We start from the raw sequence: 25,383 nt of genomic DNA on the forward strand, positions 1-25,383 counted from the left end.
TACACCACCACTCCCCCCCCCCCCCACAGCCACCATGGCCCTTGGTAAAGGCTTACTTCCCCCTTTAGGTTATTCTGGGTCTGGGAAAAATGGGGGGGGGAAAGGACATTGTTCCGGTCCACTTTTTAAGCTAGGATTCCACTGACGTGTTCGCCGTAAATGGGGTTGTTACCGAACCGAACACTGCTCAATATGATCACGGTGAAGATTCCATCATTTCATTTTTGTGTGTGTGTGTGTGTGGGGAGGGGGGGGACACACACGCTATGCTAATATGCCTATGTGTTTGACTGGGTGCGGTTTTCCGTCACTGCGTGGTGCGCGCGTGTGTGTGCACAGTATTGTATTCCTCTCGTCTGCCTATCTGTCTCCTGCTGTGCTTTTTAGTCTCGGCGACTCAGTCTGACCTTGCTTTGTCTGTGCTGCTCTGTGTGTTACAGGTGGATACCCTTCGCCATGTTATCAGTCAGACAGGCGGATACAGTGACGGCCTCACGGCCAACCAGATGTACAGTCCGCAAGGCATCAATGTAAGAAAAAGAAAGGGGAAGAAAACAATCTTTTTTTTTTCTTCTTTTTTTGGGGGGGGGGGTTGTTGTTCCTTCCTTCCTTCCCCCGACCAATTATTTCAAAGCCATAGGGCGCAGAATGCCACTTAGCAAGGCTTGTCTCAGCTCTGCGGTCACCTAGTTGATTGCTTCTGTATCGGTCTGGCCACGGGCAGCGCGCTGCCCGGCCCCGTGCCGGCGCGGAGCCGGCCCCACGCGCTCACCGCCGCCGTCTGAGCCTGTCACGTCCCATCAGCTCCCGCGGTAGCACCTGCAGCGACGCCGGACGGGGGGGGGGGGGGGGGGCGCCGCAAAACAGGTGACACCTCCCGCGACGCCTCGCCTCCGACCCACCTGACCCTGATTAGAGGCCCCAGGGGCCAGAGGCTCCCGTCAGAGACCCTGCCAGGAGAGAGACCTCGGAGTGGCCGCGAAAATAACACGCCAGGCCAGAATGGAGCTGTGTTCCCATCTTGTTTTCGTGATATATTTTTTTCGGGGGGGGTGGGGTGGGGGGGTGGGGATGTTCTTATTTTGGAAGGAGACAAGATTGTGTGTGTCTTGCGTTGGTGGTGGTGGGGGGGGGCTGGGAGGGTGAGGAGGTGTGTGGGGGGGGGGGGGGGGGGGGTGGGGGGTGGTTGGAGGGGGTGTGTGTGGCAGGGGCGGGGGGGGGCGAGGGAAGGGGAGGGGTAGTTGGCTGCCGGCGGCGAACAGCAGGGAAATTCCCAGCGACAAGCCGTGTCGTAAAGGGGAAAATCGATAAGACAGACACGGGGAGAGCGGGGTGTGGACTCGGGACAGCAATCCGAGCGCATTGCTCGGATCACGTTCCCGCCGCGCTAATGGCCCTGACAGCGAGCCGCGGCGAGAGAGGGACGAAGACGGTCACTGCCGCCCCCCCCCCCCCCCCCGTCGTGCCTCAATGGCCGCATGATAATGAGACGACACGTCTCCCGTATTCAAAACGCCGACGCGCGTTTTCCGACGCCCCTCCTCGTGCCTGCTGCGCGTCCTCCTCCCAGACCCCGGGCAGGGCTGGGGGGGGAACCCTGATAAGCCAGGGGGAGACCACGACCCCCCCCCCCCCCACCACCGTTCTCACACCGCGCTTTGACCTCACACATACGCTCGTCTTGGGTCGCACGCTCGCTTCGGCGACGTCGTAACGGCTGTACCGGGTCGGCTTTTTCTTCACTTGTGACGTGTACGGAGAAGAGAAGGAATGGCTAGCTATTGTCCCGTTATTTTCAACATTTGGCTCAAAATATTCTTTGATTTATTTCGCTTCCTGAGGATTATTCTGTGCCCTCTGCGCACACGAGAAAAGCGGAAGAATAAATGTCCTTCTGAAAAAGAAAAGTGTTCTGAGGATTTACACAAACACAATATGGTCACAGTAGATTTGTTTCATATACATCATCTCTCTGACGAAAAAGAAACGGTTACAAATCGAACGTCACCCTTTGTTATTGTCCAGCCCAGAGACAAGAGAGTCGAGAGACAGTGGACGAGGTTTGGAGTGGTCAGGAAAATCTCCTATCTAGATGATGAAAGACTCCTTGCATGGCTGATGATGTCGGAGCAGATGCATAATGCGTTTTGTGGTAGACTAGGGCAGTAATTACAGTTTGGAAATAGACAGAGAGTGTCACCAGTGTCAGACATTCAAAGATTTTTTCTCCTTCCATTTTTGATTACAGACTGCCTACTGCCTTAAATAACAGGCTTTGAAATGAAAGGCTGTCGCGGACCATTTCCAGTTTTTCTGATGGCATGAAATCTACTATTAATATCCCAAATGCTCTTTCACAGGCCTGTCTCCAGGATTTGAAATGCCTCACGAGCCTCTTGTTGTATTTGGATTTAATCTCCAGTGTCATCATTTGCCTTCATTGAATCTTCTTGTGGTTCTTTTATGAGCCCTTTTATTTGATTTCCACAATTATCGTGTAGGCCATTTACCGAGACAACTATTCACCCCGACTCAACCCAGAGAGGGAAAGACTGACACGGCATTTGTTTGAGGAGTCAGGTGGCTGAGCGGTGAGGGAGTCGGGCTAGTAATCAGAATGTTGCTGGATCGATTCCCCGCCATGCCAAATGACGTTTTCTTGGGCAAGGCACTTCACCCTACTTGCCTCGGGGGGAATGTCCCTGTACTTACTGTAAGTCGCTCTGGATAAGAGCGTCTGCTAAATGCTTAAATGTGAATGTCAATGTTTGCCCAACATTTTCTTCGTTGGATGGATTTTAGTCCTCAGAATGTGATGCGATAGAGATTTCCGTGATCGGTAGGATGCCCACTGTGCTCCAACAAGTACAATTTTTGTGACAGTTTGTTTGGAAATAGGAAGACTCATCTCGGAGGGTTAGCTTTACTTTCCTAATGCAGATTTGGCTGTGGGCTATGGTGGGCTATCCCCATGGTTGTCGCAGGGTCGTTCATGCATGGGGAGTAGAGTTCCTGCCCGATCCAGCCTTCAGGACATTAAAAAACGGTGTCTCAATACGAGCACATTATACACAGTTGAAAGATGCACAGTGAACTCTTTGGGGGGGGGGGGGGGGGGGGAATGTCGCATGGCTCCCCAGGACTCAGTCTGTCGTGTGTTTTTCTCAGGCAAACGGCGGCTGGCAGGACGCCACGACCCCCTCATCAGTGACTTCACCCACGGAAGGACCCGGAAGCGTTCACTCTGACACCTCCAACTGATCTCTCGACACTCCCCCCCCCCACCCCTCCCCCCCACCCCCCCCACATGATCAGCTCCACCTCCCCCTCAAGCAGGCGCCTCCTTCAGGACCGGAGGTGAGCCACCTGCCACAGGGCGGCAGACTTATGGGGTCGGGGGGGGAAACGAGGAGGACACCAGCTCCACCGCCTCCACGGACTCACGTCACTCGTGTCCCATCTCTACAGCCGCGCCACGGTCAGCCTGTCGCTCGATCTCCCATCCCGCCGGTCCTACAGACTGCCGCTCTGTATTTCTCTCACGCTCAAACACGGTTGGCAAGAAATCACACGTACAAATGGTCCTCATCTCGTCGGTTAAATGCTTTCACTCTACCTCTATTGGAAATAACAAGAGAACAACGGGCAAACGACAAAGGAAAAATACCATGTTTTCTAAACCTTTGTAATTACTGGTATTTAACATTAGCACCCACTCTGCCCGTTTCCTGTCTAAAGGCTCATTTGATGCCTTTGTGACGAGTTATCTTTCATCAACGTCTTGCTTCATCCACCGTTTGTTTTTTTTTGTTTTTTTTTCCATAGTGCCAAAGTTCAACCATGGAGGTGAATTTTTATGACGCGACATCATACTTGTAAAAACGATCTCATCTAGCATTTTTCACGCATTTGCTGTACTTTGTGAAATAACATTTCATGTTAGTGGTGTATATCGACTTTATCGGCCTCTGCTTTCTTCTGTATTTCTGTTTCAGACCCTCTAAAGCAGGCAATAAGACGAAAACTGGTATACTGTAGGTTCCTGTATTGTGTACCTAGTACATCCAGCGTGTGGTCAACAATACATTGGCAAACATATACGACTTTGTAGGATTCACAGATCAAGTTGGGGGGGTTTGTCTCCCGATGGCTCCCGCTCCAGGAATCAGTTCATCACTCTTGAAATATTGCTTGTTGTGGGCACAGCATTCAGAGACATGTCACCTGCATTCAAAAAAATTGGCCTGGAACACTTAATCAATGACTACATTTGCAGCAATTATGATAAGCCAATATGAATTTAAGCACAGTAACTTCAAGTGATTACCTTCGAGGGATAACATTTGTACATGTCAACGAGGAATCGTGACAGAGAAAACCTCTTGAATAAGACTTTGATATTGTCCTTATACATTTATAGAACAAGTAATGAACATTCAGAACATGGAACATATACAGTAACACACTATCACTGTACATCAGTGTTTTCATAATAGCCAAATACTGCTGGTAACCAAAACCACTTGTGCGCAAAAATGCATTTGAACATCTTATTACAGATTTGGGTGGCTCCCTGTCAGTGAATAATCAAAACCATTTGATGTTCAGATTGAACACAAATCAAATGTTTCTTCTCAGTTGGTGCTTTGCCGTTGCTATTATATTTAATATCTCTCTGTTTTTATTTCAGTTTTAATCAGTATTGATACGTTTCACACCATTTAAATAGGTATTCATTTCCCAGTGTGTTCATATTCGTCTTCAAGGTTTACGTTCTCCTACTAATGTCACAGGTGTTCATACTTAAGTACTTGGGTTCCACAATGACTTCGGTTTGAATCGGGCATCTTACGACGCACTGCAAGAACACTTCCCAAAACACATTTATACAATCCACAAACAAATCCAAAATATGAAAATCAGTTTGTGATTTTTGTTGTATGTATAGTATACTATAGTATTTGGTCCAACATGTAAACATAATAACAAATAGTCTTCTTGAGATATTCAGCATATCCACCCTGACACAACTTTGATACCAAAAATAAAACTGCAGACATTTTTTTTTTTTTTTTCGTGAAATTGTGTTATCTGTAGTACCAATGAACGTCTCAAGAATGTTCTGGTACTCTGTACTGTAAACCAAAAAAAAAAAAAAAAGAAGAAAAAAAGAAATACAGTTCGAATACAATAGTGTTTATAGAGATGGATACAAACAACCTGATGGTACACAGATCATGAAGATGTTTGGATATATTTTTATGCTCCTCTGTGTCGTAAATAACTCACACCATTCTTCTTCTTTTTTTTTTCATGTGGCTTATTATTGCTTGATTAAAGGACATATATTTTATTTTCTTGTAAGCATAACATGTGAATTCGCTCAAGAATGCTCTATAAATGTAGAAATGCACCTATTTTCTTTCCTTTTTTCGTGTGCATTTTCAAAAACCTTGATCCGTTTTTACTCAACGCAGCTCAGACAGACATAAAGAAGGACGGATGTCCCCTATGATTAAGAACATCATCTGCTTGTTCTATTATTTTTCCAGCCCTTGACACCATCCTGCTTCTAAAATAGGTACTGTCTTCAAAAGTGGACGCGAAACAGTTAGTGTTAACACTGCCATGTGATGTGATAGTGTTCTAGCTCAATCAAATCGTTACAACATCTTTGAAATAAACCGTATATCCCTACCAACACCTGTTCTAGATTATGACAAGCCCATTTTGAATGGTTCTCTTAACAAAACAGCGCATTTTATATTTGATAAACCTTTGCAGCCAGGGAGGAACAACATTGTGTGACGTGAGAAACAACATTATATTTTGGTGGATATTTTCGATGGTTTAAAATGGGTCACTTTTTTTTTCCCCGAATTCATTCTCCAATTGAAGGGCAGAACAGGGGCTCCAGACCTGTCCTAATTTGGGATGTTTAAGTATGCCTGTCCATTTAATTGAGTTCCTAATTATGATGAGAGCATTTCTGCCACGTGGCAAGCAGAAGGTTTGCTGTTGTGATGCAGTGCCCCTCAAATGCTAAACTCTACTTTTCATATTGCCTGTCCAATATCACTGTATTATCAAAGGCTTCATGTAATGATGCTTTTAGTTTTTGAATATAAAAAGAAAAGAAATATACAAAAAGAAAGAAGAAACTAAAGAATTTGTAAAACATCAAATGTTTTATTTGTTGCATGTTTTTTGTTCTTCACTAAAATACCGTACTGCAGTGTTTTTTGAATGTTACTTCTTTTTTACAAGGATTTCAGAGTGAAATCGTGGAGCCTTTTTCTTGACCGGTTTTAACTTTTAGGATCTCTGCATATGTAAAAAAGGTATACAAAATGGAAAACTTGTCTTTTTAATTCTGATTCAAAACCTGTTTTCTGTGGAGAAAATAGCTAACATGGTGTAGGTTTTATGGTCTCTTAATTTGTACTGGTAATGCATATTCCAAATAAATAGTTTCTTTTGTTGCATAGACTTGGAAGTGTTGTCATTTATATTTATATCAAAAACACACAAAGGACACACTTTATGTGGCATGTCACAAATAAGTTCATCACGTCAAAATTGACTTTTTTCCTCTCCAGACTTTTGGAATATAAGGTCAGGGTCACAAGTTACTGTAGGATACAAGTTTACACCTTGCAGACTTGTCATCTCATTCGACCTCTGGACAAGATCACATGCACATCACACTTCCAAACTTGCGATCCCATCGGGGGCATTTTCTCACTGCTAACACGGCGTCAGAGCTCACTCTAGGTGGAGCTTGAAACAGTGCGAGGGCGCGGGGGGGGGGGGGGGGGGGGGGGGGGGGGGTTCTCAGTTTTTTAAGTGAGTGAAAGCCTTGTGCTCGTGGCAGGCAAGCTCTGCCTCCCCCCCCCCCCCCGCCCCCCCCCCCCCCCCCCCCCCCCCCCCCGCCCCCCCATACCCAACACTCCCTCTAAGGCACGGTTAATGTGCGTTCCCTTAGAGAGGCGGGGTGCGCGCTTATCTCTCGCGCGCAGACAAACGAGACAGGGTGTCTGATTCCACTCTTCCAATTCATCTAGTGTTTTCCCTTTTCTTTTCTTCCCTCCCTCAACTGAAAGAGAAGAAAAATGGGTTGAAACACTGAACTTTTGGATTAGGAAGGGCTTCCCAAAGCATCAGGGTTGCCAAATTGTAGAGCGTGACAGATACTGTGGGGGTGACGTGCAAACATGATCAAGTATAATTACATGGGGATGCCTGCTTGATTTCTCAAAGGGGTTTCTTGTATGCTCTGTTCCAGGGATGAAAAGGATGAACTGCTGGACAAGCATGTGGTAATTTGTTCAAACCATTGCTATACAAACCAAAGGGAGTTGTGAGATTTAGTAATTACTTGGTTCTCTCCAGTTCCTTAAGGAAGGTATAAATCCCATACCGAGTGGAAAATGTTCCCTTCATTCGATTTAATTGCTTTATTCATTGACAAACAGGCCAAATAGTAATTCACTGTAACTAATGTAATGTGTTGTAATTCACCTATGCCAAAAAGGCAGATGTACTTGTTGGATTTGGCAGTAACAATGAAATACAGTTCGCTCAAATGACTAAACAAGTGACTTCTCCAAGATTTGGAAATCGTTGCTAGGTGTAGCCATGAACTTTCCCCCCCACCGCTCCTTCCATGCACTAAACCTCAACACATCAGAAAACGACACGAACGCCTCCGTTTTCACGCCATATCAATACCCCAACCAGACAATCATCCATGTTCAAAACAAACGTCTTGTCTCGCACTGTATCAGTTTCAACACAATGCACACACACTGCCTGTATTGACGCTGGCATTATTCACACAGTGCATAATGTGCTTCAACCGTATCAATCCCTGCCAGCACAATACACATCCCTCCCCATGAAGAGATGCAGGCCGGGGGGAATGGCTATTGAAGCGGAGGCAGTGCTAGCTGTGACTGTGGTCTGGCTGCAAGGCACGAGATAATGGAACTCCTTTGTTCTATCAGAGGAGCCAGCTAAGGGAGGCCCTGTCAGCAGTGATCCAGCAGGGAAGGGCTGATATGAATGGAACCGGATCACCTTCTTGTTATGGAGATGTTGGTGGATTGCATTCAAGAGCAAACAAATGAACCGTGTTACTCGTGTACCTCAAGAAAAGTTTACAGTGGCGCGTCACAATACACGGCGAGAAGGTTTCATGTCTGCTATACGAGGGTTTAATTTGGAAGAGGATTTCTGAAGAATTGGAAACTGTTCAGTTTGGCATTTGTTTGGGAGCTGAATTTTGTTGGAACGCCTTGGTCTTCTGATGCCTTTGCCGCCCACAGATCTTTAATGAATTCCTGTGAAGCCTCTCACACTCCAAGTTTCATAAAGGGGACATTTTGAAAAGATTTCACAGATCTATGCGTGTCATCATAGCCTTTCAAGTACTTTAACCGTGTAACACATTAACATGTTGGTGTAGGAGTTAGAGGTTGTCGAGTGCTATATGTTTGCCCAAAGCGTCCATAATGAGCCAGATATGGACCTTATCTTTTTTTTCTCCAAAAATGTGGGCCAAATTTTGCTTGAAAACTGTGCCCAAAGACATTCTTAGAACAAACATAAATCCAAACCAAATTATCTCTATGTAACATATCTCCAAAATGAAACTGAAATGCAAAACACTTTCTTCTGTCGATGATCAAGGGCATGGATGTAGTTCAACAGTATTGCAATCCCCCTATCATTCAATCCCTTCACAATCTGCCCATTGAATAGAATGTTCAGCGTTAAAATTGTTAATACATTCAAATGCGTTCAAATTCATGAATACATTCAAAACAACTACCAATTAAAAAGGGCGCCGTTGTATAGGGAGCCAAGCCAATACTATGTTTTATGTGGGTAAGGGTTAGCAACTAGGACTATACGTAGATCTACTGTAATATAAAAGCGCCCATTACATGGGGGAGACATTGCATTGCATTTATTAGAAAAGCGCAGCAGATTATATTTGTCATTCCGGTTTTTTTGGGTTTAGAGGGAATTGAGTGTGTGCCCCCAAGTTTGTATCGCCTGGCGAACTGGGGTGATTTTCAGAGAATGATGGGGAAATGAGGGCGTTAAGGCGGATGTCATGTTGAGTTTTCCTGCCACCCAAATGCAAGTTTGCTCAGCGCCTAAAACCATGCATACGCCCCCGCCCCCCCCCCCCCCCACTGAGACATCTGTGCTTGAAGGTTGTTATGTTACTTCCAGTTTACGTGTTTATCATGTAGACTAACATATGCCAAAACATGTCAAGTTATACAGTAATGTGTTTAGTTTATTCATAACAAAATACAAGGAAACATTTCCATGTCGATGTTGATTTGATTGCAAGCAGATAGAGACGAAGAATTTACAGTATGGCAATTGGTATATACTCGTAGAAAGAGATGAAGTGGCATCGGAGTCTGCTGTGAGACACTGCTGACCCCTCATGGCCAGTTTTAGCCTATATTTGTTTTGTACAAAGACACTGCGTATCCGTCATGTAAACCCTACTGTCAGCAATTGAGCAGAATGACATGTGCTTCAGCTAATATGCTCTGGCTTATAGTGGAAATACACCATTAAATGTGTTTCTCACTGTCAACGAGATTTTCCTAGAGGTCGTTGCTGAGTTTATTGTTGAGTACACTAAAAGGCTTTCATTCACCCCCAATAATTAGAGTAAACATAAGGAAATTATACAACTGAGAATAGCCTACTCTAAACAAAAAAAACTCTTCCTTATGCACCAGGAGACTTTCTTATTGAGTTTACACATGAGGAAACATCCCGCATACTATGCAATTAATCTTGTGACTAATTTCCAGTACACATTACTAAAACATTTAACGGGAGAAATTCATTTATCACGTAATATCATACTCCATAAAATGCTAATTGGATGTCTACAGAGGTCAACCCAATCCTTAACCCACTTTGTTAGCACTGTTTGTCTTCCAACTCCGCTGGGAGAAAAGTGCGATATTTTACCTAACACCTGAACAAGACAATTAATCTTTTCAACACAGAGCAGTTCCGCTCAATTCCCTGTCATGTAAGGATGAGTGGATGAACAGACGCTTTGTTCTGAAGGCAGGAGAATGTCCATTAGGCCTTGCGTTTGAACACATCTACAGATACGGCGTGACCCCGTGCAGCTTTGAGCTGTCTCAGCAGAGCCTGTGACCAGCGTGGCTGACACTGCAAGATGTCCGCTTGGGGACAGAGGGTGTATGTAGGTCATCCAGCGACCTACGTCGTGTGACAGCACAGCGGTCATTGTCCTTGGCCGTGCCGGCCCGGCAGGACAGGGATTGGAGTGGACAGACCACGGGCACATAGATGCCCCCCGCGCGTCAGCATGAACTTTCTCATCTACTCCCTTCACCACTTTGACGTTATCAGGGCAGACAGAGCTATGTCCAGCCACATTACTCTCACCGTTGCTCCATTATTCATAATAGCCTTAATGTTAGAGCAGTAAAGGAGGAGCCAAAGCATGCTACTCAAACAGCTTGGAGGACAGGTTCATAGTAGTTGTTCAGTATAACGCCTATAGACAGATTTAATCATCCTATAATGCCCCCCCCCCCCCCCCCCCCACCACCAAAAAGGACACACATCGCTATCACCATTTTAACTAAAATAATCGTGACCAGCCGATTAATGTAGTGATCCATCCAGGCATAAAAATTGTAATTTCAAAAGATAAAAAATTAACTCGTCGTTTGATCACTTTAATCTGCCTCCACTCACAGACAATTATTCAGATTTTGTCCAAACCATTTAACTGAAATTGCAGAACATTGACATCTTGTGGTCAAAGTATAAAACCGTCTTTCCCTTCAAGATATGCTCAGTATTGAATATCCGATATCTCTCTAATAATACCAGGAATCTGTGTGTGTGTGCCACCAATTTTATCACAGGCACTATGCACTAGTGTTAAAAAAAAAAAAAAATATATATATATATATATATATATACACACAAAAACTAAATGTAATTGAAGATAACATTAACAACCACATCATAAGTTATTGTTTAATCGTTTAGTTGAAAATTTTAATTTTGACAACACATAATACTTTTAAATCAATGTTTAAACTATATCAGAACACGATCTTGTCCACCGTGAAGAATCTTATCGGTTATAGGGATGCATTGAAGCCGAGGCTGACTTAATATTAGTCTTGATGCTGCTGGGCATTTTACCTGGGGGGGGAAAAAACAAACAAACAAACACAACATTCCTTAGAGAGTTGTTAGAATACATTTCATACAGCCACGTCTAAGCGAGTCTGCATACCGGGCTGTCCTTGTTGCTGGGGTGTTGGTCCTCCCATACCAGCCTGCCCAGGAGCACCTCCCATAGTGACCTGCTGTAAGGTGGGGCCACCTGTCATCATGGGCCCTTGTCCGGGGTGTCCAGGGGCCACAGGTCCCGGGGGCCTGCACTTCGACAGGCCCTTCCCAAAGCCCACAGCGGCCACCAGGGCGTTGGTGTCGGCGGGGTTGAAAGACGGTTTGTTCTGTCGTATCGCTAATGGGAGGGGCACAGGAGGTACAGAGCATGAAACGGTTTTGTTCCCCCCGGCGTTGACGGCGGGCTACTTAGAAAGCCTGTTCCGCCCGACGGCGAAAGGTTTACCTGCACTCTCGGCGTCTCTGTCGTCGCGAGGGTTGTTCAGCTTCTCCAGCAGATTTGAACAGAGCTTATTCAAAGTCTGGATCTGTTTCTATTGAGGGGGGGGGGGGGGGGGTCGGAGTAAGGCTCGACATAGTTATGTTCGGACCAAAGGAGAAAGACTAATATCGTTTCAATCCCATTACAAAAGGAGCAACGTCCGCTACATCTCTACTGACCGACAACCACCAATGAAAAGGTTACCTGAGCAAGTTCGGGGCCAATCCGAGTGGCCTCTGCACTCAACTGTTTCTCCTGCTCCTCCACCTCCGGGTCGGGCTTGGTCCGTAAGTGGTCCGGCACTATCTCATGGCTGAACACTGGCACGCGTTGCTCTGTCAGTTTCTGCAAATGGCAGCAGAGAATGGCTCGAGTTAACCGGCCCTTGTGGAAAAGTACGGGTGCAAGAGATGGAAACAGGAAATGGCCACCCTCTTCCACAATATAGATACTTACTGCTAGTTCCTCGTCCCTGTCTGGAGACAGCAGTAGAGGTATTATAACCTGGTTGCGGAATGAAGGAGTCTTTTCATTCCTCAACAGTTTGTTGATGGTGTTTAATTGGCCGGACAACAAGGCAAAGTTGTCCAAAACCGAGGGCCTGCACGATAAACAAAACATTAGCATTTAAGATTTTGTAATTGTATGTTTCTGGGAAGTAGACAGCAGTATGATGTCAGAACCAGACAAGTACATAAGTACTCTTACCATGTCAAACGATCGTACTCATTTTCCAGTTTATAAATGAAATTGTGTAAAGCATTTTTCAGATGTGCAACGCGAGAAATAAGTGATTCCACCGATGCTTCCAGCTGCTTTTCTTCCCGTTGCTTGACGGAGAAGAATAAGAATAAACAAGAAAATATTACATAAGTACAGTAGCTTTCCTTCTGGCAAGAATATTAGTTGACAGCAAGCCCACCATACAGTTGCTACTTGCTAATCTAGCTGCATGCACCGTAAAGCAAAACTAAAATGACTCCAGAACCCAGTAACGTTAGCTATTATGACAATATATATATATATATGTATATAAAAGGTTAGCTAAGTATAGCCTAGATAATCGAGTGGCACTCACCTGCATTCTTATTATTATTATCCACTTTTCTCTATGGGTAAAACAACGTAAACCGACAGATGTTGTTAGCCAGCAGCTAGCTAGCTAAATGATGATCTCGGAAGTAAACCATACGAGGCTTACAGTAGTTGCTTGTCTGAGCAAATGAATAGCAATTTTTGTTCCACATACTTTGACGTATCCATAAGAAAACGTTTTTAGGTTTAATGTAATTTGTAATGAATACGTAGCTATTAAGTGTTAATTTAATGGTCACAAAATGCATAAAAATAAGTATTTATAGACTGGTCCGTGGACACACAACACTCAGTGCCAATATAGTGGGACCCAAACCGATAGAGTGTTCAACCGGCTGAGAAACGAAGACGCAACACGAAGACGCTTCCGGGTCTCAAGAAATAGTAAACAAAATACAGCAACAACGAAGCGGCGAATCACACACCCCGAATGAAAACCGAATTAACGTGGCGTATTTCATAACCAAATACTGCAGATACACTCGGAGCCTGGATCGAACGTGCAAGTTATGCCATACAAGGCATGGCAGAGAGACAGGACAATGAGGTTAGCAGCAAATCACATTGTTGAATGTGCACGAGTTTTGTCTATTGACTAGTTAACCTGTCAGGGCTTCCTGCTCATGCAACGGCAGTTTCGTGTGCTGTTTAGTTAGTTAGCTCTACAGACAGCAGTTCAAGGATAACATGCGCTTGTGACATGCTTTATGAGGGATTCGCACAGAATAGCAGGCTATGTTTATTTTGGTCTGTGGTCGTAGCTCAAGCCAGGAAAAGGATTGTGCAGTGTCAGGTTGCGTCACATGGCTTATGCAGTGAGTTGGTTTTGGTTCCTCGGGGTTGTAGATGTGTCATAGCTTTCATACTACCCTTAAATATATGCTGTGCTCATTACAGAACGAGGCACTATGGATATACAGTAGATTGGAAAAGTTCCTTTCAGTATGAACATGAGAGTAACTGTCTAGCATGAACTAGACTTTTGAGCATGATACTTCCCCCCTGTTGAAAGAGAAACATCAACAGTATAGTAGTTTGATCAGATTTAAGTTCCCCTTAGAGGAAAAGTGCAGGCGGGGCCCAAAGACAGACATTGAAGGCAAATGCTATCTCACCATGTGCAGTGTATGTAAACCCCATGTAGTATTGCGTGTTACCTCGTAGGTATCCTTCAATACTATACCCTATGATTGAGATGATTTTGACTCTTGACTTTTGATGAGGTTGAGGAGGCAGGCCAGGTTTACCTGCTGATGAAGGAAGAGTATCGCATCTCCCGAAATGTGCGTCTCGCTTGGTTCCTCTGCAAACTCAATCAGGTCATCTGGCCGGCATCAAAGTCTGAACTGGTGAGTCTGCGATATTTGATTCAAGCCATGTGATTCAAACACATTGGTTATTTTTTTAGTACAATTCACCGATACGTTCTTCCACCATACGCAGTTAAACTCAGAGAATGAGCTGGACGTGCTCAGCATCTTGCCCAAGGGATGGCTGGCAGATTCTGCCCCCTCCGCCCTCCCTTACCTGTTGGTGCCCTCCACCCGTGTATCCTTCCTGGCTCGGAGGTACCGCTTCATCATCGAACTGGACCTTAGCCCCTCCACTCGCATTGTGGTAAGATTGGATACTTCGGAAACAAGCACGACCACAGGTCCAGTGTATGGATGTTTGTCGAGTGGTATTTTAAAGGTGTCATTGTGTGGACTGTGAAGGGTATACCTTGGTGAATGGCCGCCATCCCTTTTTCACGGTCATGTGACAAATATCACCCCCGAATGGGATGGCTATTTTGGTTGACTGCCGAGATGTAGTCATGTGCTCGTCCTTTGCATTTCTACACCTGGAATCAGAATCAGAATGGGTTTGATTCGCCAGGAAAGTTCACACAGACAAAATTACATTTAGTCATTTAGCATACGCTCCTATCCAGAGCGACTTACATTAAGTACAGGGACATTCCCCTGAGGCAAGTTGGGTGAAGTGCCTTGCCCAAGGACACAACGCCATTTGACACGGCCGGGAATCGAACCGGCAACCTCCTGATTAAAAGCCCGACTTCCTAACCGCTCAGCCACCTGACTCCCCCAGATAAGGAATGTACTGTGGCGGGAAGGTGCATAATATACGCCGTCTGGTCTTTCGGTTTGCAGGACGACAGCACGGGGGAGATGATATTTGACGAGGTCTTCCACGCCCTGTCGCGGTGCTTAGCCGGCCTCGTCCGGCCCTTTCACGTTCCCGGGACCGAGCTCGTTTTCCAGCCGGAGATCTTCATCACCATCCTCGCGTATTCCTCCATCATCGGGCTCAGTTCACACCAGGTGCGTTACAGCATTCGCGCCACTGTCCTGTATGCCGATGTATTTACATTGCACAGTGAGCACAGTAAGATAAGCTTGAAGTGTTTGCTCCTGGAGACAAGTGCTCATGCCCGTGTTAAGAGTCTGAAACAGGAGAATAAACCATGTTGAATACAGTCACTGGAGTGTACGGGCTTATATCTTTGTTTTGTTGTGCAGGTGCTTGTACAGGGTTGTCAACTGGACCGCACCGACTTGGACCAGTTCCTGCAGCAGATCTATCAACAGCTCCGGGCGGTGGAGAACAACATAGCCGAGGTGCTCCAACTGGAACACAACCATGCAAGTACCCCCGCGCGCGTTCACCTGCCCCACCACCCCCCCGCTTGCCCGCCGACGAGACGTCTTCCCCCCTCCTGCCCCCCCCCCCCCCCCCCATCACCCTCTCCTGGGTTCTGTAGTGCGGATGTGTCAGTCACTGTGTCACCTTCCTCCCTCTAGTCTTCTGTCCCCAGCCCGGGGCTCGTCGTCGGCGACGTCGTCGTCGTCGAGGAGCAGCCGCCGCAGAAGAAGCAGGGGGTCTCCATGGTGACGGCCGACGTAGGGCTGGTCAGCATGGTGCGTCAGGGCATCCTGGCTCTCCAGCTGCTCCCGCCCAACTCCAGCGCAGGTGGGCTTGCTCGATCTCCGAAAGGATTCTCGCCTTTCCACAGTACTGTATATCTCCATTGTCCCAATCGAGATCGGGTCCATCGGTAAACTGTGCGCTAACTTTAACTTTGGCGGTCCCCTCATTACTGGGAAGCGTTGGGGGGGCTTAATGGATTTTTTCCGTCGCCTTTTTCGGGCAGGTATAATCATCATCACGGACGGAGTGACCAGTGTGCCTGACGTGGCCGTGTGTGAGACCCTCCTCAACCAGCTGAAAAGTGGAACCATCTCCTGCTCCTTCGTGCAGGTACGGAGACCGCCGCGCCGCGCTCACGGCCTTACGCGTGCCCCGTGCTTGTTGCCTAGAGATTGCCAGTCACGAGTGGACCGGCTCGCCGCCAAAGTCCGGCACTCGTCTCGCCGTTTTGATCGGTCCGTCGTTCGACGCGCTGCATTCCCCCCCCCCCCCCCTGACTCCTCCTCCTCCTCCCCTCAGGTGGGCGGTGCCTACTCCTACGACTGCAGCTTCGGGTACATCCCCAACGTGGAGCTGATGAAGTTCATCTCGCTGGCGACGTTCGGCTCCTACATGTCCGGCTGCCCCGAGCCAGACGCGGCCAGCCTGGACATGAACACCTACCACAAGGCCTTCCTCACCTACTCCTTCCTGAAAACCAGCGAGTCCATGAACCTAGAGTACTACTGCAGTAAGAGCCATTTCGGCGTTGCTGAAAACATGTTTGGCATGGTTGCCGGGTATTATTATTTGATGTTTTTTTTGATTGTCATATAACCACAAATGACATGGCTCTTTTTGCTTTATGAGTGCAAAGCTGTTTGAGCTGCCTGTGAGTCACTCTGTTAAACAGAAGGAGACAGGTTGCTTAAGGACAGGCCAATTACCTGGGCTTTTTAGCCGAACGAATGCTCAGACACAGAGTAGCTTCACAAAGAAGCCCTCTCCACTCGTCCAATAAGCTTTCATTATCTTCCAATCCTGTTTGAGCCTTGCCTTGCCCAGTCAGTCAGTGGTTTCTTTTTGAAAAGGTTGATTACATGTTATGTCGCCAGACGTAATAGCTGGTTGGACAGGTCTCCAGACTGCAAGAAATGTTCAAGTCTTTTTGTTTAATTTAATCTTCTTAGCTTTTAGATGTCTACAGCCCATATACTGGTATAGGATTGAGTGAAATAGCTGCCTTCCTTGATGTATTTTTTGAATCGACGTAGTGTTGCACAAAATGAAAATGATCGACGACAGGTGGGACTGCATTTCCCAGCAACTGTGATGTGAAAGTAACATTTTGGTTGGAGGGGGAAAGGTTTTCGGGGACAGGCACGCCAGCTTTTTCAAAGGGACCCGAGTAGACCAGAGTATTCACCAGGGCGTACGCGCTTGTGTTCCAGTGTCCGACCACAAGCTCTTTAACGAGCACCTGGTGTCGGCCAGTGGGAACCCGGCGCTGGTGATGCGCAGGAAGAAGCACACGGAGAAGGAAGTGCACGCCCACCTGGTCAGCGTGGTGTCCGTCCGGCTCCGAGAGGGCTACACCATCCGAGAAATCAACCTCACCAAAGGTACGGCCTCCGCCTCAACCCTGTCTTCCCCCGCAAGATCCACTATCCCGTCTTGGTACGACCCGCTTTTTTTGGGGGGGTTGGTCTTCACCACAGGGGGCTCTCAGCTGGAGGTGAAGCTGGTTCTCCTGTGGAAGCACAACATGCGCATCGAGTACCTGGCCTGGGCCTCTTGGCCCCTGGACCCGGCCAAGCGCACCACCCGGGTGGAGGTGACCATGGAGGGCAGCTACGACATCCTGCACGACATCAGCTGCACCCAGAGGAAGCCCATCACCAGCCCGTACCGCACCGCCGTCATCCGACGCTTCTGGAACACTCTGCAGAGGTCTGCCTGCGGCTTTTGTTGGGGACTGTTAGTCTACGGGTCGTGAGTCAGGACAGTGTACATGACCTTGTGCTTAGAGAGTTTGATTTGAAAAGCTGTCTTATGCATGACCCCCCCACACACACACACACACACACACCTTGGGCAGCCCCACAGGCCCTCAGACGCCGTTTGACCGCTGTGCCTGTCTCATCTGATCCATCCACTCCTGCGTTTTTCTCCCCCCTCCCTCTCTCCACGCCACACCGCAGCATCAACCAGACCGACCAAATGCTGGTCCACCTGCAGTCGTTCAACACGCTCCCCGAGAACTACACCATCCCCGAGAGCACCAAGAACGGGGTCCCCCTCTTCTACATCCCGCCCGGGTCCACCAACCCCGTACGTACCGTCGGCCCGGCCCCCGCATCCCGACCCTAACCAGGCTAACCGCTTTCAGCCTGCCCGCCAGCACTTGTCGGCTGGTCTAACTGTGCTCCCTCCCTCCTTCCCTCCACCCCTCAGGTGCTCTCCCTGCAGCACGGCGGCTCCAAGGACTCCTCCCAGTCCCAGTTTGCCTCCTACTGGAAGCCCATCCTCTCCATGGACGCCAACTTCTGGCAGCGGTGGCTGCACATGCACCGCATCGCCATCATCCTGGAGCATGACATGTGAGGCCTTCGACGCAACAGTGTCCGAACGTTTGAATGTAGTGTTAAAAAAAATTGCCACTTCAGTGAACCAGTTTTTTTTTTGTTGAGTCATTGTCATGATGTCGTCATCTCCATAGGCCTGTACCCAAGCACCTCCACACAGCTGGGAGTAATGGGCGCTTCAGCACCATCCAGTGCCGTATCTCCCACTCCGCCCTGACCTCCCTGCTGAGAGACTGGAGCAGCTTTGTGCTGGTCGAGGGCTACTCCTACGTCAAGCTCATATACAGGTGGGGAAGCCGGGAATCTTGGGAAGTGTAGTCCCGGGGGGGGGGTTGGTGACGAGGTGCTAACGCCCGTTGTTGTCCGCAGTGGCTCCGAGCAACAGCCCAACTCCTTCTACCTGGTGCGCCTCATATCCAAAGCGCCCTGCATGGTGCTGCGTCTGGGGTTCCCCATCGGCACGCTGGCCCACACCAGGAACAAGGTACGCGGGGAATCGACCCAACAACCCACCAGCCTCACTAGCCTCTGTCAGCACCCAATGATCGATTAAGTAGCGAATGAGTCGCCATGTTTCTTTCTTTCTCTGCTACGCAACCCATTCGGTCGGCGTCCCCCCCCCCCCCGCAGATTGTGGACGATCTCCGGGAGCAGATCCTGAAGCTGCGCTTCCCGCACCGCGTCCAGAACAAAGTGGCGACGCCCAGGACCAAGAGGAAGATCCTGGGCCACCCCTCGCCCTCCAAGTCCCCTCCCCTCCCCGCCCCCAAGCCCGCCCTGTCCGACCGGCCGTGCGTGGTGGTCCTCAACAAGCCCCTGGAGAAGCTGCTCATTCGGTCCGGCCAACACGCGCAAGGACGTTGTTGTTTTTTGTCGTTTTTTGTCTTCTCCATCCTCCATGAGACGGTTTTCGCTGACGTTTTGCCCCCTCCGCAGGTACGAGAAGCTCCCCTCCGATTTCCGCACCCCCTTCATCCTCAACATGGAGCACTTCACCCAGCCGGCCAGCATGTCGGCCCCCCTCAGCGTGGCGGCCAACCGCATCGCCTCGTCCACCCTGGCCTCGCTCTCCCGCTACTTCCTGCACCGGCGCTGGGTGTGGACGGTCCAGAACGCCCCGGGGACGGCCGTCCCCCAGCAGGCCGTGGCCCACATCCTCTCCATGCTCTCCGAGTGAGTTCCACCTCGCCGCCGCCCCAAACGGCCCCCCGCGCGCTCGCTCGCCGTTCCCCGCAGCGTTGACGGGAGCGGCGGCCAAACGTCTGTCATGAGCGTCACAGCCCTGAGCGCTCCGCTGAGGATTGATTTATCGAACCACCATTAAAACGGGGGGTTAAGGAAACACGATATAGTATTTTGGATTAGGGAATTTGGCTTGTCATTATTCAATGTTGTGCCGTTAGTGCTTAAATAATTAGCGTGTCCCCCCCCCCCCACACACACACACACAACCAGCTGCAGTGTTCATGAATAAGTCATGGAAAACAGATTTGGCTCGGGTTCCTGAGTAGATAAACAGAGACAGCCGCTTGACGGCGTATGAACGCCGCGCCTGAGAGTGTGTCTCTGTGTTTGCTCAGGATCCGTGTGTCAGAGGGCTTTCACTTTGCTGCCAGCGGGGAGGGCATCGTCAACATGGTGATGGAGCTGCCAATGAAGGTGAAACAACATGGCTGGTGCCAAGGAACAGCTAATATTCACCAGACTACTGCACTCCAGGCCAAGTTACCCATTAAGCACAGAGGTTGAATTTGGACTGTTTCTAACATGTCAGACTGACCGTTAACCCATAGTGTTTTATCTCCATGACACAGCACATCGTTTGTGGCTTAACCTTTTGTTTTTTGTTTTTTTTGCTCTCCCGAATTGAAATATTATCCATGTGACTCAAGGACATGCCCTTGGCCGAGGAAAGAGGCAGCCCCACCTGTATTGTACAGTACATACTCTTCCCCCCTCACTCTACCTCGACCAAAGACAGGTAAGGTTGCAAAACCAGGAAATACTTTACACTTCGAAATGTCTGTTTTATTGAAGAATGGACATGAGACGTTCACACAACCACTTGGGTCCATCATGTAAATGGGCCAGATGTAGCCACACAGGCTAACCTTTCATGTGCAGCCCCTAGCAGGTCAACGGCATTTTAAAAACAAATAAAAACCCACACGAGATCCCAGACAAAACGGTGAAACGACGACATCCGCGGCGAGTTCCCCCTTACGCCGTCTCCTCAGTCCGTCTCCTCAGTCCGTCTCCTCAGTCCGTCTCCTCAGTCCGTCTCCTCAGTCCGTCTCCTCAGTCCGTCTCCTCAGTCCGTCTCCTCAGTCCGTCGCCTCAGTCCTCCTCACCCGCTGCCCCTGCCCGACTCTAGCTTCTCCACCGACGACGACAACGACACGGAGGTGGAGGCCATTGACGCCGACACGGAGCTTAACCTGGTGACAGAGTGCTGGGTGGAGCCTCAGAGCGGGACGGTGACGAGCAGCCTGGACCAACACCGGCACTTCAAAGGCCTGGCCTTCCAGGAAATCCCCCAAGCGGTCAGTACGACCCACTGTCCTCAATATATTTTGACGTTAAATATATAGATATATAGACATAGATATATATCTATATATATAGAGAGAACTAGATATAGATATATCGAGAGAGAGTGAGTTAGAGAGAGAGAATAATACCAATTTAAATAAAAATGATAATACAAATGTGCATTAAACATAGGACAGAGGTCTGTGCAGTACCTATCTCTGCATTGATAGACATTAGCGCGACTGCTTTGTCAACAGATCTTTCCCCGGGACTTGACCTGCATGTCCACCATGCTGACCTTTGAGTACCTCAGTCAGCTCTGCCAGAACAAGGAGCAGGTTTACCCCAGCCCCGGGGCCAAAGACCTGGGAGGTGGGTTCAACACACACCCCCGACACCAGCCCCTCATCACCAACACACCAACCCTTAACATGCACAACACCCATATGCCCTGCTACTCCCCGCCACAAGGACCGTTTAGAAACCTCAAACTCTTCCCGTTGGTTCTCAAAGGCGCAGGATAGCTCTGTTTAGTGTTTGGTGGCATGGGTCAGTCAGTCAGACTGATGCTCTTAACTGGCTGTTGCTACAGGAGAAAGCCCCGCCCTGGAGGACTGCATCCACACGGTGCCCTTCCAGTTCGACCTCATCCAGCTGCTTCCCAAGTGCCAGCAGATCGAAATCTTCTTCCTCACCCTCGGCAAAGGTGACCTTTTGACCCTTCAAATAGAATAATCCAGGCCTGGATGACTCGCTTGATTAGGAGGAATGGATTCTGGTGGATTGACAACTTTTCTCCCCCCGTTGACCGTTTGCAGTGGAGGGGGAAGAGGAGCACCAGGATGCCCCCTGCCTGCCCAACGAGCTGCTGCTGGGCCTGTTCCACGGCAGCCTGCAACAGGAGCTCAGCGACAGGGAGATCCCCCTGGCCGACGGCGACCACGCCGCCTTCATGCACCACATCCTCCGGCGGGAGCGGGAAGGCCACGTCGCCCCTTTCTCTATCCCCGTCCTCAAGGGTGGGTCGCTCGGACGCGCCTGGTCGCGTAACGCTGGGCGGGGGTGGAGCTAGCTAACTCTCTAGCTAACTCCAGCTAACTCTCTAGCTAATTACAGCTAACTCCAGTTAACTCTCTAGCTAACCCCAGCTAACTCTCTAGCTAACTCTCTAGCTAACTCCAGCTAACTCTCTAGCTAACTACAGCTATCTCTCTAGCTAACTATCTAGCTAACTCCAGCTAACTCTCTAGCTAACGCCAGCTAACTCTCTAGCTAACTCCAGCTAACTCCAGCTATCTCTCTAGCTAACTCCAGCTAACTCCAGCTAACTCCAGACTGACCTGTTGTGTTGTCCTCACAGAGGAGTGGCTGAGGCCTCCGGACAGGCAGGATCTGGGCACGTCTCTCCACACCGTGGGAAGCAGCAAGGAGGTCACGGGCTCCACTAGCACCTTACAGGTACTGCTCCCTACCAGGTGCAGCCAGGGAAGGTTCTAGACCATTTCAACTGGGTGTTTGGGGTGGGGGTGGATAAAGCTGGAGGCAGTTGTACTGTTAGTTACTGTTATGTTGCAATATCGTTTTTCTTCACAACATTGTAGGCATTAACAGGCAAAATACCATGTCTATGATGATTTAGACTCCACAAGGGGGGGGGCCACAAGGGGGTCCGAGATTATTGTCACAGGTGGACTGCCCCTGGCTTCAACACCACAGGCTTTCGACATCGTTCAGCACTCTGCAAAAACCTCCGTGCGTGTCTCTGTCTTGCCTGCTGTGCGTGTGCGTGCGTGCGTGTCTCCTCTCCGCCAGAGCTTCAGTAATGCCGACCTGGTGGAGGAGGAGCCAGACCCGGGCCACAGAGACTACTCCACGCCCCAGTGGAAATGCTACGCCAAGTACATCAGCTCCCAGCAGATCCTCCTCACCTTCCTCCCCGCCACCTTCACCGGTACGCTGCCTCCAAAACACCCCAAAGAACCGTTTCGAAATTCTTCGGTGGATGTCATCGACGAAGCTCTTAACGCCTCTGTGTGTGTGGCGATGTATTCACCCAACTACACCAAAGGTTTGTTTTCTCCTTCTTCCAAGACGTGCTGATGTTGATTTCATCTGGCCTGGACTCGGAGCTTCAGGGTGACGATGACGCCGTCACGCCCGGCCACAAGCCGCAGGCCGACGGTCTCCCGGGCTCCACCGACGGCCCGGAGAGGTGCGAAGACGGGTCCGGGAGGGGCCCTGGCGGCGGCGCCGCGTCGCCTCCGCTCTCCCCCGGGTGGGACGGCTCGACGAGGGGCCCCGGCGAGAGCTCCAGGGAGGAGCGGGGCAGCTGGGAGACGGGGGACCCCGAGATCGAGAACGGTTCGCCTGGTACAGGTTAGGGCAAGAGGCCCCCCGGAGGGTCTACATGCACACGCAAATACACTTTTAACTCTCTTTGCACGCTCACACACCCCCACACGCACACACACACACTCTTTCTCTCTCACACAGACTCTCTCTCTCTCTCTCTCTCTCGCTCTCTCTCTCGCTCTCGCTCTCGCTCTCGCTCGCTCTCTCGCTCTCTCTCTTTCTCTCTCTCTCTCTCTCTCTCTCTCTCTCTCTCTCTCTCTCTCTCTCTCTCTCTCTCCCTCCCTAGTGTTGGTGGAGAGGGATGGAGTGCAGTTCTTTGAGCCCCACAAGAGGGACTTCCACATCAACTTTGGCAGGCAGAGCTCCGGCGACCCCGCCCGGCCGCGCTGCCCCGTCTACGTGTACAACTGCTCCCTGGACTCCCTGAAGGAGCAGCTCGTGCACCCCCTCTCCAACCGCCAGCCCCGAGACATCTTCTTCAGGTACCCAACGCTGCCCCCTAGTGGGTCGGGGGAGTGCCCACAGCAGGTCGAAGCGCTTTCCCACGCGTAGGCGAAAACGTCTGTCGTTCGGATTCGGATGGTGCCAGAAGCTTTCTTGCAGTGGGCCTGCCAGGCACGCTGTGGTTGTGTAAAGCCCCCCATGCTAACGTGTGTGCATCTCTGGTTGTCTTCCTTGGGTGGGAATAGACCTCAAGATGCTGACTCCTGGGCGATGTATCAGCAGATGAAGTTCAGGTAGCATTGCCCGCTGCTTCCTGCCTCTCAGCTCTTCTCCTCTCCCCCCCTGGGCTGGAGCTGTGGGGGCCTGGGTGGGGTGGGGGGCCTGGGTGGGGTGGGTGGTTGGGGCTGGAGGGGGTGAAAGGGGCATAGAACCCAGAAAAGACTCTGCTCTGCTACACACATGAGTAAGTGGTGTCTGACCGGGGTGGAGGTTTGGGCCGGCTTCTTTCGTTGTCTTTAATCTCCCCCCTTTCCTCCGGGGTTTGTGTTGCTATAGGAATGATGTATCTGCCTCCAGAACGGACAGTTGTCTCCATCGGGGGGGTTTGGGAGGGGAAAGGTTACCTCAGAGCTCCACGTGCTTCGTTTGAGAACACACTCATACTGCGGGAACCGAACCTGGCTTTGAATGATTCGCTTCACTAAAGGGAAGGTCAAATTCAAAATATTGATATGGTCAAATCTTTTTTCAAATGTCATTTTAAATCCCCCCCCCCCCCAGACCAGACACTGTTAGTCTGTTGGCAGATACTGACGGGTGTGACGACATTCACCGACTTTGTGTGTGGGATTGAAACTAAAATCAAATCTCTACTAAAGATGATTGCATGTCCTGGTCAAACTGATTCCTCGATGGTCCTGTCTTTGTACACTGTGGCACATGTTGTCAATTTGCAGTCAAGATCGTTTTATAGTGGGGCTTGATATATTACCTGCTGACAGATACAAATGAAATTTTAAAATAGCATTGTTTTATGGATGAGCCATCGCAGTCCTTGGTTCGCACGGACCCTCAAGGCTTTATGTGAGCACCGACTCTAAGCCCCATGAAAAATATTGTGCTTTTGACCCGCGGAGTATTGTTTGCTTCAAATGCTAGCCCATATCCCAGCTTGAAACGCATGCTTTTCACCACAAGCTTGGTTTGTGTACTGTCCTTGCGGAAAATGCCGTTTGAGCGCACTGAAGATTTGTGTTTTGTCGAGGAGACGCGTGCATGAGTGAGTCAAGGGTCAACAGGGCTGTGTTCTTCCCCCCCTCCCCCTTTTGTGGTTTTCGGCTCCGACAAATCGGCGCTCCTCCTCGTGGCTGGCACACTTACTGACAGATTTGCCCCAGGGGTGTCCTGGCTTGGGCCTGCTTCTCTCTCTCTCTCTCTCTCTCTCTCACCCTCTCTCTTAACAGTGTGTGGTGTGTGTGCGTGTCCAACATGTGTGTTCTCCCCCCCCCCCTTCCCGCAGGCCTCTCTCCCAGGAGCGCAACAGCACCTCCTCCTGGACCGACGTGACCTCCCAGGCCCACAAGCACAAGGAGCTGGCCAGCTACTGCAGCCTGCTCCAGGAGCACTACCACCAGAACTACGTCAGAGGTGACCCCCCCCCCCCCCTGCCCTCTTTCTGTTGGCCGCCTCCGCTCCTAACAACCCCCTTTAAATAAACCCCTCCGGAAAGGCGCTAGCTCAGTCATAAATGACTCGGGGAAG

The 25,383-nt window shown here is 49.5% G+C and overlaps 3 protein-coding genes across 8 annotated transcripts in view; 2 read left to right on the plus strand and 1 right to left on the minus strand.

The window, feature by feature from the left end:
* pbx1b (pre-B-cell leukemia homeobox 1b) overlaps positions 1-3,274 on the plus strand; it is a 48,076-nt gene extending 44,802 nt beyond the window's left edge. For 4 of the 6 annotated variants that reach the window (XM_084692629.1, XM_084692630.1, XM_084692631.1 and 1 more), the window contains 2 exons: positions 441-530; positions 3,169-3,274. In XM_084692629.1, coding sequence (XP_084548755.1) covers positions 441-530; positions 3,169-3,261 — 183 coding nt within the window. In that variant the 3' untranslated portion in view covers positions 3,262-3,274. The remainder of the gene's footprint in view (positions 1-440; positions 531-3,168) is intronic. The other 2 variants (XM_084692633.1, XM_084692634.1) reach the window with 1 other exon arrangement.
* Positions 3,275-11,047: 7,773 nt separating this feature from the next.
* On the minus strand, positions 11,048-12,919 carry med8 (mediator complex subunit 8). Its single transcript, XM_084692396.1, has 7 exons — positions 12,783-12,919; positions 12,413-12,534; positions 12,161-12,305; positions 11,909-12,049; positions 11,669-11,756; positions 11,327-11,560; positions 11,048-11,232 (listed from the first exon to the last, which is right to left on the minus strand). The coding sequence occupies exons 1-7, from the start codon at positions 12,786-12,788 to the stop codon at positions 11,162-11,164; spliced, it is 807 nt and encodes a 268-aa protein (XP_084548522.1). The 5' UTR covers positions 12,789-12,919; the 3' UTR covers positions 11,048-11,161.
* A 289-nt stretch (positions 12,920-13,208) lies between these two features.
* The window catches only part of szt2 (SZT2 subunit of KICSTOR complex), a 56,234-nt gene continuing 44,059 nt past the window's right edge, over positions 13,209-25,383 (plus strand). Inside the window, exons 1-28 of the mRNA XM_084692395.1 lie at positions 13,209-13,346; positions 14,023-14,148; positions 14,243-14,416; positions 14,953-15,123; positions 15,322-15,462; positions 15,604-15,772; positions 15,954-16,060; positions 16,250-16,460; positions 17,161-17,331; positions 17,428-17,659; positions 17,911-18,040; positions 18,164-18,309; positions 18,429-18,581; positions 18,664-18,778; positions 18,925-19,130; positions 19,231-19,467; positions 19,875-19,953; positions 20,187-20,275; positions 20,669-20,837; positions 21,084-21,198; positions 21,419-21,532; positions 21,645-21,845; positions 22,187-22,284; positions 22,639-22,777; positions 22,918-23,202; positions 23,465-23,660; positions 23,868-23,915; positions 25,142-25,269. Coding sequence (XP_084548521.1) covers positions 13,323-13,346; positions 14,023-14,148; positions 14,243-14,416; positions 14,953-15,123; positions 15,322-15,462; positions 15,604-15,772; positions 15,954-16,060; positions 16,250-16,460; positions 17,161-17,331; positions 17,428-17,659; positions 17,911-18,040; positions 18,164-18,309; positions 18,429-18,581; positions 18,664-18,778; positions 18,925-19,130; positions 19,231-19,467; positions 19,875-19,953; positions 20,187-20,275; positions 20,669-20,837; positions 21,084-21,198; positions 21,419-21,532; positions 21,645-21,845; positions 22,187-22,284; positions 22,639-22,777; positions 22,918-23,202; positions 23,465-23,660; positions 23,868-23,915; positions 25,142-25,269 — 4,174 coding nt within the window. The 5' untranslated portion in view covers positions 13,209-13,322. The remainder of the gene's footprint in view (positions 13,347-14,022; positions 14,149-14,242; positions 14,417-14,952; positions 15,124-15,321; positions 15,463-15,603; positions 15,773-15,953; positions 16,061-16,249; positions 16,461-17,160; positions 17,332-17,427; positions 17,660-17,910; positions 18,041-18,163; positions 18,310-18,428; positions 18,582-18,663; positions 18,779-18,924; positions 19,131-19,230; positions 19,468-19,874; positions 19,954-20,186; positions 20,276-20,668; positions 20,838-21,083; positions 21,199-21,418; positions 21,533-21,644; positions 21,846-22,186; positions 22,285-22,638; positions 22,778-22,917; positions 23,203-23,464; positions 23,661-23,867; positions 23,916-25,141; positions 25,270-25,383) is intronic.

Source organism: Hypomesus nipponensis, chromosome 26 (genome assembly GCF_054491055.1).
Source record: "Hypomesus nipponensis isolate SF chromosome 26, ASM5449105v1, whole genome shotgun sequence".
Lineage (NCBI taxonomy): Eukaryota > Metazoa > Chordata > Actinopteri > Osmeriformes > Osmeridae > Hypomesus > Hypomesus nipponensis.